This window comes from Calonectris borealis, chromosome 5 (genome assembly GCF_964195595.1).
Source record: "Calonectris borealis chromosome 5, bCalBor7.hap1.2, whole genome shotgun sequence".
Lineage (NCBI taxonomy): Eukaryota > Metazoa > Chordata > Aves > Procellariiformes > Procellariidae > Calonectris > Calonectris borealis.
Window position 1 is genome coordinate 16,330,848 of NC_134316.1, and position 12,999 is coordinate 16,343,846.

Below are 12,999 nucleotides of genomic sequence, written 5' to 3' on the forward strand. Positions count from 1 at the left end.
GGTTGAAGCAAAGAGTCAACAGCCCTGTCAAGGTCACGTATACACAAGTCAGGATTAGAATTCAGGTTTGGTTCTGCCGTGAGCCAGTCTTTCTAACAAACTGCTTCATATCATAGTGGCGAGTTGTAACTGGGGTGTGTTTGTTTGCTTACACATTATATATTATTTCTCCTCATATAGCCACATTAAAGCATCTTTGAAATAATATGACTATGACCCCTCTCATTTTGAAAAAAGAAAACCACTCTAACTATTTTATAACAGGAAATATCCTATAGCACCAAGAGGAGCTGTTAGAGCTGAAGAAGCCACTGATGACGTACGACGTTGGTGGAATGCGCAGGAATGGACAATTTATTCCCACAATTCTTTGAAAATTTCTGTCTGTTGTCAGGTAAAGCATGTTCCGTTTGACACGTAACAGTGCGTGCTGAAAGTAAAAATAAGTAATTTGATGTAATCTAAAAATTTAACATACTAGAACATTAAATAGTAATAAATGGCAAAGATACCACTATTTTAAACAAAACTAGAAGCCTACTTCCATAACAAATGTTCAGATTACCTTTGAAATACTAATGGGCCAGAAAGGAAAAATCAACTCTGCGGTGACTGCAACAACTCAAAGTATGACTTCCATGCATTTTTAAAAATACAGCCTAAAGTAAATCAGATGTAAAAGTATTCTTTAAGCTAAAAAAAAAAGCCCTAATGGTACTAGAACAAACTTGCCATTTTTGACTTTATCTGCGAAGACAGAACATCTGGTGTGCTTCTGGCTAGACAGGTCCTATTCAGAGCAACACTACTGAGACTATGAACTAATTCCTACACCTTCAAAACAAACAAACGCAAGAGTGAGTTAGCTTACATCCCTACATTAAAAAAAAAAAAAAATCAATCTTCTTAGGTTACTATAATCACAGTCAGTTAATTGACAGACTTGAGATTCTCCAGAATTAAACCTACATTTTCATAAAACAAACTTTGATTTTTTTTTTTTTTTTTTTTTTTTTAACGTAGCCTCAGTCAAGATGAAAAATTTAAAAATTGAGAAGAAATTCCTTGTGCCTATATCAACTACTGGAAAAATGTTACTACATCAATTCAGTATTTTTTTTATTCACAGCAACTACTACAAAACAAGATTTCATCCCTGTCTAGGTCAAAGGCTCATAGAACAGAAGCCCATTTCTTGGTGTTTTGTTGTTGTTTTTTTAGAATGAGAAAGAATACATATATAAAGAATGAACTTATTAATTCATTGGTAAACTACTACATACTTCAATCCAGTTAATAAAAAAAATTAGGGAACAATGTCCTGTGGGAAATAACCCTCGAGAAAGCCTATACTAGTATTTGCACAATTTGTCCAGAAAATGATCTACCACCACTTAAAATGTGATCAGACCAAAGGATTGATCTTCCTCCTGTAAATACATTCAAAAGCAAAACATTGAAGTGTGGGCTATCGAAATTGCTTTTTAAGTCATTGTTCTTGATTAGGGTTGCGAGGATCTTTTTATCTCACTACCTACGAGGACTAGATCCTACAAGAAAAAAAAAGCTCCTAGATGAGACATTGCATGTCGTGGTCGGAATGATCATTAGTGTATAGAAAATCCACACGCTGTTCTGGATGAAGATAAGAAACAGGAGGAATAATCACTAATAATTCCAATATACTGCGTGAGCAGATGGCCTAAACTATCAGATGTTTTATCAGTCTTACTGTTTCTTACATTGTGATGGATAAAAATTATACATGATAAACTGTGGCTGAGACAATGAATGCTTCCATCCATCATTCTGGGCTTCTCTCATTCTAACCATGTGACTGAGTTGAATCAAGTTTACGACATCTTGGCAGGGAGATTCCTACAGAAGCTAATATCTAGACTGAGTACATGAATAATGCATTTATTCCCCATAAAACCAAAAAATGTTAATTTTAAGAACAAGGGATTTCTATTTCACTTCATTGAACCAGACCACAATGAAATATTTCAGAAGTCCTAGCAGATCATTCACAAAAATTTCAGAACTTATCTACACTAGCCTTTATATCGTCACTGAAACGGCATTTGTTCTCAAGAGGCCATAAAGTTTTTTAAAAAATGTGTGACGATCCTAAATAAAGGAAATCTCACTTTAAGAACACAGGCTAAAAATCTAATAGAAATCCTTCATATAAGCTGCAGACTCCTCTCCCCACGCGCTGAACAGGCTTGGCACAGCGTCCAGGCATGGCCAGCTCTCTGCTGGGGGCAACGTTCTTGGCTGTGAAGGCAGAGCATGCCCTCTGTCACTCATGGCGAGCAGTCCTGTCCAACTGTCTCTTTTCGACAACTTTATCATCAATCTCTTTATTAACAGCTCCACTGCAGACTGAGAACGCAAACAAGGACAATGCGCATGCCAGATTTCTGGAAGGCACACAGCATCAGGCACCATACAGGGCAAGGTTTCAGTAAAGCTGAAGCAGAAGCTGTAGCGCAACTCGTATGTGCTGTTTTAAGAAGTATCACGTTTGTTATATTTGCTTAGAATCAAACTTCTAATTGGGGAGAGGCGGGGAGGGGGGGAAGTTATTCCTCAAATGTCATGGACTTCTCCCCCCACCCCGCTTTATCCTAATGCCATTTGAAATGCCTGATCAATGAAGGGTACACTCCATTCAACTTCAACAATTTTATCTGCTTTAGGTTAGCGTATTACCCTAGCTGAAGCAAACGTCACAGAAATAATCTTAGATGAACTGAAAAGTTTGAACTGGTGTGTAGAATTTAAGTGTGTAAAACTTTTACTTAAGTAGCCTTTTTGAGGAAATTTACTTCTAAAAATACAAGCATAAAATCCATTCATGCAGTAGAAGTGCTAGCTCGCAAATAAGACAGACAAAAAGACATTTGCACTTGTAACCTGCACTTGTCCGGTATCTGTGTGGGCCACAGTTATTATGGGGCAGTTTAAATGCATTGGCTATTTTCTTAAGTTAAATAAATAAATGCAGCTTTCCTTACCCAAATTGGAGTTTTTATCACCTTATATCAATAGTAATTTTCCTCTTTATCCTTTCCTATTACTTGCCTGGATTCCAGCTCTTATTTAAAAACAGAAACTTACTGCAAAAACCAAGCTTGATAATATCTGCATATACCATTAAACAGGTTTTTTCCCCAACCATTAATATGCTGTTAAATTTGACTTTTTCTAAATTCAGCACGGTAAAAATTCAATAAAGTGTGTACGACATTGTCATTCTTAGTTTATTTTAAACATTCCACTAGGATACATAGGTCATAAAAATACTGAGGTCATTAAAAAAACTAGGTACGCTGAATAGCAACTGTGATCTGGTTAATTCATTAAGTGTGGGAGGAAGAAAAAAAAAGTTACCTAAAGATAGAATTTAGTCAGTACAATATAAATATGCCTAAACTTTATTAAAAAACCATTAGAGTTTAAATATCCAAAAAGCAGATGGGACATGCAGCAGTGGTTCATTGCTTTATCTTTTTCATAATAAAACATGCCCTCTGAAGTTTGATATCAAAGTTTGCATTCTTTTGGTGATGATAGCAGCAGATGTTTGATGTTTGTAGATATTTCAAATTATTAGTTTGAACTTTGTAGACGTATCAAACTGCATCTGCCTCTATCAACAAATCCAAGACGCTTTGTTTCTATTGAATAGATCCTTAATTCTACTATGATTATTAAACTAAAAATGCTTTATTACTGATGGTTTTCCAATATGAACATTGAATCTTTAAAAAAGTGAACCTACCAAGTACTCAGCTAATGTATGTGTATGCAGACATTCATGAGTGCACTATCAAGACTTGCACATTTTTAAATAACAAAGTTTTTGTTCAGCCACAATGATGCCGAAGAGAGATTAAGCATAGCAAAACTACCTGACTAGCATGTTTATGAAGTTACATAAAGGATGCCAGGATCACTTCAACATGCAAAATGCCTTTTATACAAATGCACACAACCTCCAAAAAAATATGTATTATGAGAAAATAAACATACTCTGCTTCCTCAGTAACCACCACAGTAGTTTTTCTTCCATTTAAGTATAGATTCTGGCTCAGTAATATATAGGATGTTCTTGCTATACTGAATTATTTTGGTTATTCTAGAAGCTGAAGAACTCAGTTTTAACTGTTATTGTTGATTAAAATTGGTTTTCTCATTAAGGTACATTCACTATCAATTGATACTCATTACTACTCAGTTACTATATACTTGTAGCTACAAGTTTAAAGATTTTGCAGTTTAAAAAAAAAAAATGCACTAAGAAATGGCATACACACATACTACCTACAGCAAGAAAGCACAACTTTAGCTGGAATTCATCAGTTCAAATGTCTGATTCAAATCAGTATGTCTAAAGCCATCTGTTAGAACCATGGCTTATTAATGTTAATTATTTTGGCTGCAACAGTAATTTTCAGCTTCTTGTTTGCAGATCCTTATGAGTCCGTGAACTTACTTCTGGAAGTTCATGACAGGTAACTTGGAAAAACAAGTCTATTGAAGCCCACTGCCAGTAGATTGAGAAACACTGAACAGAAATTTGTATATCTACTAGGAGATTTTTATTGGTTGGAGAAAATAAAAGAGGAATTAAAGCCATAAATAACATCAGCTGTGATGAAAGGGAGACAGGCTGGGCAAGATATAAAGATGATGAATCTGTTCTAAACAAGACAAGCAATTGCATGCTGTGAAAAATATATACAACACAAAGGTTTATTGTTTTAGGCACGATAATTATAATATGAAGACCATAATCATCAGTGGTTTTCGCAGTTAAAGGAATTTTAGTCAAAATTTAGTCAAAAGGAGGCTACTTACTAAAGTTACTCACATCAAGCATTTGGAGGATTGGGCTCATGCTGATACAAAGATCAATCAAGTGATGCACAGCTACTTGTAATTTTTACTTTTATTTCAGGGCAAGCTTAAACTATTTGACAAGAAGAGAAATAGTGCCATCTGCTGACATAAGAAATAGTCACTTGCAAGAAAAGCAAGTGTAAGATGCCAAAACTGTTACAGCTAATGTTTTTAAAAAATGGAGTTCAAACTTTTAAAGAAAATAATATAGCCCCAAATTGTTTTTGCACACATTTCTTCTAGTTTTGTCAGCTTTTAAGAATTTAAGCTTTTAAGATGGACTCCTAATCAGGAGACAAGGAATGGATGCTCTTAAAATGTTGGTTTTGGTTTGTGGGTTGGTTTTTTTGTGGGTTGTTTTTGTTTGGGTTTGGTTTGTTTGGTTTTTTTAATAAACTGTGCCCCCAAGCCACTGCACAATCCACAACCTTTGCCTTTAACAGACTAGAACTCAACATCCTGCTGAGTGTTACTTCCACTTCCCGTATCCAACATCATGCTTATTTAAAGAACATTTATTTAAGTACTGTTTCTTTTAGGCCATACTGTTCTTTGTCTCAGCAGAAAATTTAAGAGCTAAGTATGAATTAAGAGAGTAAAATCAATTTTGTATGTTCCGAAAAATCAGACAACTATGGGATTGTGCTGTTTTTTATTGTGTTTTCAATGGAGAAATACATCATCTGTTTACAAAATAGCTCTTGAAAAATACAAGGAGTACAGATACTATAAAACAAAGCAAACTCCAGTCATGAGACACTACGTACATCATGCGAAAGCAACAGTCTGATCTCCAGGTTATGAAAACTAGAATTAAAAAGTCACTATACAGAAAGGTTCCAAGTTTCCAGCTTGGCAAAACTTGGGTGCAGTTACATGAAACGTTTAATAAAATGAAAAAGATTTTCTGATGTGTAAACAAAATGACAAGACTAAATTTGTGCCTGGCAATTTCGATCTAAACTCCATAGCTACACAAAATACACAGACACCTTGTACACTTCAACTGTTAATATAACCTTCTTTGGGGGGGTGGACGACAGCAGGCTGTACAGGGCAAGGAAAAGAGAAATATTGTATACTAGACATCTTAGACAAATGGCAAAAAAACCCCTTCAGTTACTGCACAGCCTAAGTAAAAGATAAGCTACACTCTGACTTTGGAGAATTAATTTAGAAGGATAAGGGGAAGAGTGTAAGTAATTTAATTTTAACATGAAAGATGCATGTGTAATAGGATGGAGCACAATGAGAGAAGGGAGTTCATAAAACATGCTAATCAAAGTATGGGAAGTATGATTTGACATCCCACATATGTCAGACTTAAATAATACTAACATGAAGTTTGTTATCTACATCTGGTATTACTGTTGGTATCCCTCATGTTCCTCAAATACTGCTGTTCTTTGCCATGAGAGATTCAGTTCTTTCAAAAGAAAAAGTTGTTACTTATCTTTTTTGATAGGACTACAAGAACAAAAAAATAGGAGTAAGAGAGCTTAGTAGATGTCAAGTGCTTACTAGAAATATGATTTTTAAAAATTCAATGTTGTTCAGTATGTAAAACTATTTCTGATGAGCCATCTAAAAATAAAAAGGTTAAAATTCTTAGGGAAAAATCTTTTTGCCTATATTTAAAATTTGAAGTTTTTTAATGCATACAGGACTTTTATGGAGTGTACAAAAATCATCTTATATTTAGTAATTCAAAGGCCATCAAGACAGGTGTTGTATTTCACAGGCACGCAATATTTACTTAAACGCTTTAGTCATGGGACAAAATTTTGAATTTGTGCCTACAGGCCACGTGGTATTATGATTAGGTAAGGGGCGAGGGGGAACCCAAATGAGGGTCTGGCTTGTTTTTATTTTGTATAAATAACTATTGTCCTATATGGTGCATACAAGCTGCAAAAAAAACCCCAACATTAAACGCAAAAGCTTTTCCCAAGAAATAAAAGGATCAAAAAGGGAATAAGGAGTTTGATTAGCTCAAAAGAAAGTTTATTTGCTGTTTGATTGCTGATCTGTATGCACCTTAAAACAATCCTATAAATAAAAGTAGACCACATCTTAATCATGTCCCACCAATACCAAAACTTCCCAATTACTTCCTCAACATATGTCTTATAACCTCAAGATTTGACATTTCATTTTAAAGGCTTACTGCTGCTCGATGGCAGTTGAACTAGATATACTATACATTTTGTTTTCAATGTATAGTATATCATAGAACGTCATCCAATTTGCTGATTACTATTATTGAAGAGATTCTTCAATAAAACAAAAGTGTATCAGTTGAAGATCTAAAATTAGTCATACTCCAATAAAAAAAGTACATAAAAGTGCATTTAAGGGATTCTTATGCCAGTTTTATCTCAATTTTGAAACAATGCATCAAACAAATTCAATCAGAATGTCAAATATGGCTACAAATAGTGTTCATGTTTTTAAAGGCAGTAATCCTTCGAAATATTTAATGCAACTGTTGCTAACACATTAATTGTACTCCTGGCTTCACATACTAACCTGGACTTCCAAACAAGTGGTGATTTTAGCCCAGAAAGGGAAGTGCACAAAATATACCTAAATCCATTTGCGATCATGTTCTAGTCTTGCACTCTCCATTCTCCTTTTTTTCTAGCATTAGAAGACAACAGGTTGAGTTGGCAGATACTGTTTATGGACCCCTGAGGTTGTTTTTACCGGTTCAATCTCAATTTTATTGAATTCTTGATAACAGGAATAGGATTTGCAGGGAGAGCAGGGATATCTGAAAGGTCTGTACTGGGTGTTTTCTGAAAAGAAAGAAGAAATTTGGTTGTATTTTAACTTTGTAAATATCAAAAGAAAAATATTGTAGCAATTGGCACTAATTTTCAAAAACAAGATCTTTAGAAGAGTTTTTAAGAATATAGCAAGATAAGGATAATTACAAATTATAAATATAGAAGCAGATATTTCCTTTGCCTACACAGTCATTATTAAGGAAAATTTGTATAAGAGTCTCTTTCATAGTAGGTATTTCCTTTTTCGACAACTGCAAAATTAGGAAGTGCTGCAGATAAAGCTGAGCTTATTAATAACCCGTATTATAATAAAATATAATATCTACATGATAATGGTGCATGATTGGTAACATCTACTATCTAAACTACATGTTTAGTATTTAAAAATTCCTTTGAACAATTCAGTGTTAAGCCTCAGCCCCTTACAGATGAATGATGAAAAACTGTCCCCAAGGCAAATATATGTCTTCACTCATTTATATTTCAAACTGTTTAAAAGCTCTTTACAGCCAAATTTCCAACTTTTCATAATGGTTTAGATTTACTTGGAAAACGTATGATGAACTCTAAAACAGTGCTATATGACTGCGTTAAGAATTTCACCTTGAAAATAACCTGAACACTTTTTTCTCACTTAGAAGACTTAAATCCCATTCAGCAACACACACAAAAGGACACTCTCAAGATTCAGTGTGATTCATTAATTTCTCACATGCTTAACAAGCGTCTATGGTTTTTTTGGTTTGGTGGTTTGGTTTTGGGTTTTTTTTGTTTTGGTTTGGTTTGGTTGTTTTTTTGATGTTGAAATATTTCTCTTCCACTTCAGCAGATTATTTGACATCACAATAACACATCACAGTTGTTATGCATTACTTGCCATGATTTATCAGAAAATGTTTTCTTATGTTATAAACATTCAAAATTAATATAAGGTACTTTTGATACATGGGAAAAACAGCACTAAAATGACTGCTCTTAATTGTTGTTTTACTAAAAAGAAATCAACCAAGTTAACACTGACTGATACGGTAGCAAAGCACAATGCAATAAGGACTCAGGGCAAAATAGCTTTGACCTCCCGCCTCCCCCCTGCCCCCAGTAACCTACTGGTTGGTGCTGACCTGTGATTTAACATGTTTCTATTTTCTGCAATATGAGCAGTGTTTTAAACAAAGCCAAAGAGAACACTGAAAAATGACAGAAGAGGCCCACCATTCTTTTGCAGTTTCCAGATTACTTTTGCTGAAGTAACAGCTACCCAATTTGTAAGAGCTACAAAGCTTTATATAATCATCCCTCAACAACAGGTGAAATAAACTTGGTGTACTAAATGATCCAAAAGTTTCCCTGAAGCAGTGTAGAATGCCCATGTAACATCTAGAGTTTTTGCCAAACAATTTTGGTACCTTTATTCAGTACTGCTTATATAGTTCAAAAAGTCCGATAACAAATACCATTAATACTACTGCAATATATCTCCATTTTCAACCAACACATTTACTACACATCGTTTAATGAGTAAAGTGTGCATAAAATGCTTTGTGATAGTGAAACTTTAATCAGTAGAGCACTAAGAGAAGCTTAAAAATGCTAGTAAAGACAAAGATGTATTCTCTAAAAGTTGTTACAATATTAGGAACAAAAGTTAAAGTGAATGCCACAGAATTCTTAACTTAATGTCTATTTTTCCAATGCTCCTTACACTTACAATACCTGCAGTGAAGCAATACAGCTGGCTAATGAATTACAAGATTACAACTTCTCTCTCTCTCACACCAAATATCAGAATCTGAAGTTACATTTCAGACATTCTCAACCTCTACCAGGATATCTTTGAGCAGCAGCTATTTAAAGCATTTGTTTCCTTGTTAGAAAGGATTATTCTGTGATGTGCAAAGCACAAAGGAATAAACTGAGCCCCTTACTTTGAAGGCACAATTCAGAAGAGCGAATCCAGCTTCGGTCAGTTTGTATGGCAAGCCATACATGTTTAGCTACAATGCACATTCAATAAGATCAATGACCATCTAAAACACAAAAATTGACAGTAACAACAAGCAGCTTTCCATACAATGGATTTATATTAAAAATTATACATTTATTTTTAACATCTGGACTAATTTAAATTTCAATGTTTTCACCACAGATTAGCGCACACACACACAGAGGCGTTGTTTTTAAAAACAGTACCTGAGGAGCTTGCAGAGAAGTTGTCTGAAGAGTTTCTGTTGGAGAATTAACATTCACTTCTGTCTCAAGTTGCTCCTAAAAAAAACCAAAAGCATCAACACAGTTACACCGCTTCCAATTATAAAAGCTATTTATACAGAACTCCATTAACCAGAATGCCTTGCGTTGTGCACAGACAGCAAAAAAAAAAAGGCAAGTATCAGTACTTGCTGCAATGATACCCATCCTTTTATAATACAGAAATCACCACACTAGAGAATGTTTTGCTGATTAGGAATTTGACATCAACACAAGCTACATCACTTCTCAGTTGTCACTTGTTTAACCACTTGATGCCTTTTATACAGAATCCTATAGGAAAACATTACATGTCATTCAACTCATTAAAGACAAAGTGTACTATCAAGGAAGACCATGTGAAAAGCTACTGAATTTGTTGCAAATTCAACTGCTTTTCCACTCCTATCACCATTCTGTCAGAAAAGTTTTCCTGCTACTTTAATGGGTTGAATCAGATTTCTGGATGAACAAATGAATGTCAGAGCCAGTTTTTCAGGTAAAACAGTGGGACTGCATGGCTAAAGCTGGACAGTGGCACATTCTCATTTTAATGAAAGTGGCCTGTTAGTTAAAATTATACCATTTAGTAAAACATATCCTAACAAAAAGGCATGCCTTTCAATGGAGAAAAACCTATGTTTATGTTAACTAAAGAAGTTCATTCCTCCATTTCCTTCCACGCATATTAAGGACATAAGATTTAGAGGAGACTGACAATAAAAGCTAACAGGATTACCTAGGTCTTTTATAATGATCTGTATCCAGAGGATCTATTTTCAATGTTAGGATTAAATGCTTACAAGCATTTCTGCCTTCACCTGTCCTGAGTTCAAAGAGATTTCAAGGTGAACTACATAACAAGATACAATTCCTCACTTAAGGGTGTGGAAAGTATAAACCAAAACACTTAAACATTTTAATAGATATTTTAATTTCTCAGCATATTTTCTACAGTATTCCAAGGACAACAGAACGTGCCCTATGAAAACTGTGTACGCCCAAATGGAGAGCTGCTATCATAAGGCTGAAGACAGACTGTCACCCTTTTTGTTCACCAATAAGCAGAAAAATTGTCTGCTAAATTACAAGATACTGGAGCTCTTGAATCTCTGGAAGTCCCCAAAAGGTATGCTGTAACTTCATACAATAATTTCACTATCAGAAAAGATTTATTTACCGTAATTTGAAATTTTTTTTATCTCAAAAGTGAACAAGGTAGCACCTGACTTTGGGATTGTCAGCCCAACAAGCAAAAATCCCAATGGAATACATAGGACAACTATTCTTTAACTAAGTAACATACATTAAGTTCGGGATGCAGGAAAAGCAAGGCATATAGACACATCCCTGATCTGATTTAACAAATTTAAATATAAACATCACCGTTAATTTTTTTTTGCTATGCATAATACTGTGTGAATGACCAGCAAAGAAATCACTGTCCTATGTGACCATGGATTCAGTCTCAGGTTAGCCTGGCAGCAGGTAATGTACTCCAATTCATTAATATTGACATATACATTGAAAAATAACATATCATTTCGATATCTTCACTGGAGAATCTATACAAACACTCTTAAGTCATTCCTAGAGGGAAACACAGTAATTTTCACAAGGAAGAGTCCCCATTAATATGCGCAATATTGTATGGTGTAGGCATAGATACCTTAGTTTCCATTTTTTCATGCTCATTCAAATCTATACAGCTAGTATCTTCACTTATTTCGTCCTGCTGAAATGCAAACAAACCCAGAAACTATTAAAAATCATAAAAACATATTTTAAAAAAATCAACAAGAAAGTAAGGTTGTAAAGTGTTTTTGAAGACAGAATTAGTTTTAAGACTTAATACATTATACTCTTAATAAAAAAATTGCTTTTAAGACAAGAATTTAGAATCTAAGCATTTGTGCTAACGCAGTACATGTGTCACGTGATGAATACCAGCATAATAAAAAAAACCCACTAACACCTAAGCAAGCTGAATACATAAAGCAGCAATGCAATCAGAGTAGGAAATATACACCCCATTTAAACAAAATATTTGAAACCTGGAATATGAGAATCAGCACTCTGCAGCTGAAATAAATATTCGAAGTCTTGGACATTGCTATGGTATGATCTGAAAACATCATATACCTCTTCAATTTTCATTTTCTTGGGAGACTCTTCTTTATGGGGAGAAGATGTCCTTTTCACTGCTGAGACAGGGCTAGGCATTTTTGTTGCAACATTTCCTGAAGTTCTTGGTGATGGATTTAATAGATACGCTGAGGGAACAATTCTAGAGATGGTAGGCTTTGGTGGTGGAGAAATGGCTGGTTGTGTGGCAGTTTGAGGAATGCTTTCATTTGAAGTACCTATGGATAAATAATTTTAAAAGCTTCAACAAGATGAGTTGACACAACCATTCAGTTCAATCACTGGTATTTTTGGTCTCTATTCATAACCACTGGTATCAAGTAGGCATCAAGGAAGTGGTACAGTTAGTGGTATAAGCATCATGTTTGGAGCAGCAGGTGTGCATACACAGCACAGTTTAGTTTCAAGCTCATTCTGACAGAGAATTCCTGTACCAGATACAGGGTAGCCGTGTCAGTGACACTCTGCTTGGTCCAATTAACCCTGCTTAACAGCAGGGTATACTAGCCCAGACAGAGGTCTGTGCTAATATAGCTATATTATTCTTGATACCCAAAGAAATTTTACTGTTTCTGTACTTGGCCATATATATGCACTGCCAAAGACTGCCTTAAATCAAACCCAAGAGCAATCTGATACTCCCTTTGTCACTCAAACATGAAGTTTATCGTTTCTCAGGCTCAGAGTACACAATGACAGATATGAAGTCATCACAGAGCATCAGATAAAGATCTGACATTCCATACATCCTTTTGAAAAATGCTCCATATGACAAGGCTCTACCGCACCAATTGCTTACCTCAAACCAGTAAGCGCACATAAGGAGATGCTCCAGAATGAGAAAAATTACACTGAGGAAATTTTTCATTAATAACTATCAGGTGACTGCTTTTGATTAACCAAAATA

General features: G+C 34.8%; 1 protein-coding gene across 13 annotated transcripts in view; it reads right to left on the bottom strand.

The window, feature by feature from the left end:
* Window positions 1-5,546: 5,546 nt before the first annotated feature.
* The window catches only part of PAPOLA (poly(A) polymerase alpha), a 47,269-nt gene continuing 39,816 nt past the window's right edge, over window positions 5,547-12,999 (bottom strand). For 6 of the 13 annotated variants that reach the window (XM_075151142.1, XM_075151151.1, XM_075151150.1 and 3 more), the window contains 5 exons: window positions 12,090-12,310; window positions 11,617-11,682; window positions 9,891-9,965; window positions 9,626-9,694; window positions 5,547-7,709 (listed from right to left, as the gene is read on the bottom strand). In XM_075151142.1, the coding sequence (XP_075007243.1) occupies window positions 7,614-7,709; window positions 9,626-9,694; window positions 9,891-9,965; window positions 11,617-11,682; window positions 12,090-12,310 (527 nt within the window). In that variant the 3' untranslated portion in view covers window positions 5,547-7,613. Of the gene's footprint in view, window positions 7,710-9,625; window positions 9,728-9,890; window positions 9,966-11,616; window positions 11,683-12,089; window positions 12,311-12,999 lie in introns of all 13 variants that reach the window. The other 7 variants (XM_075151148.1, XM_075151146.1, XM_075151144.1 and 4 more) reach the window with 4 other exon arrangements.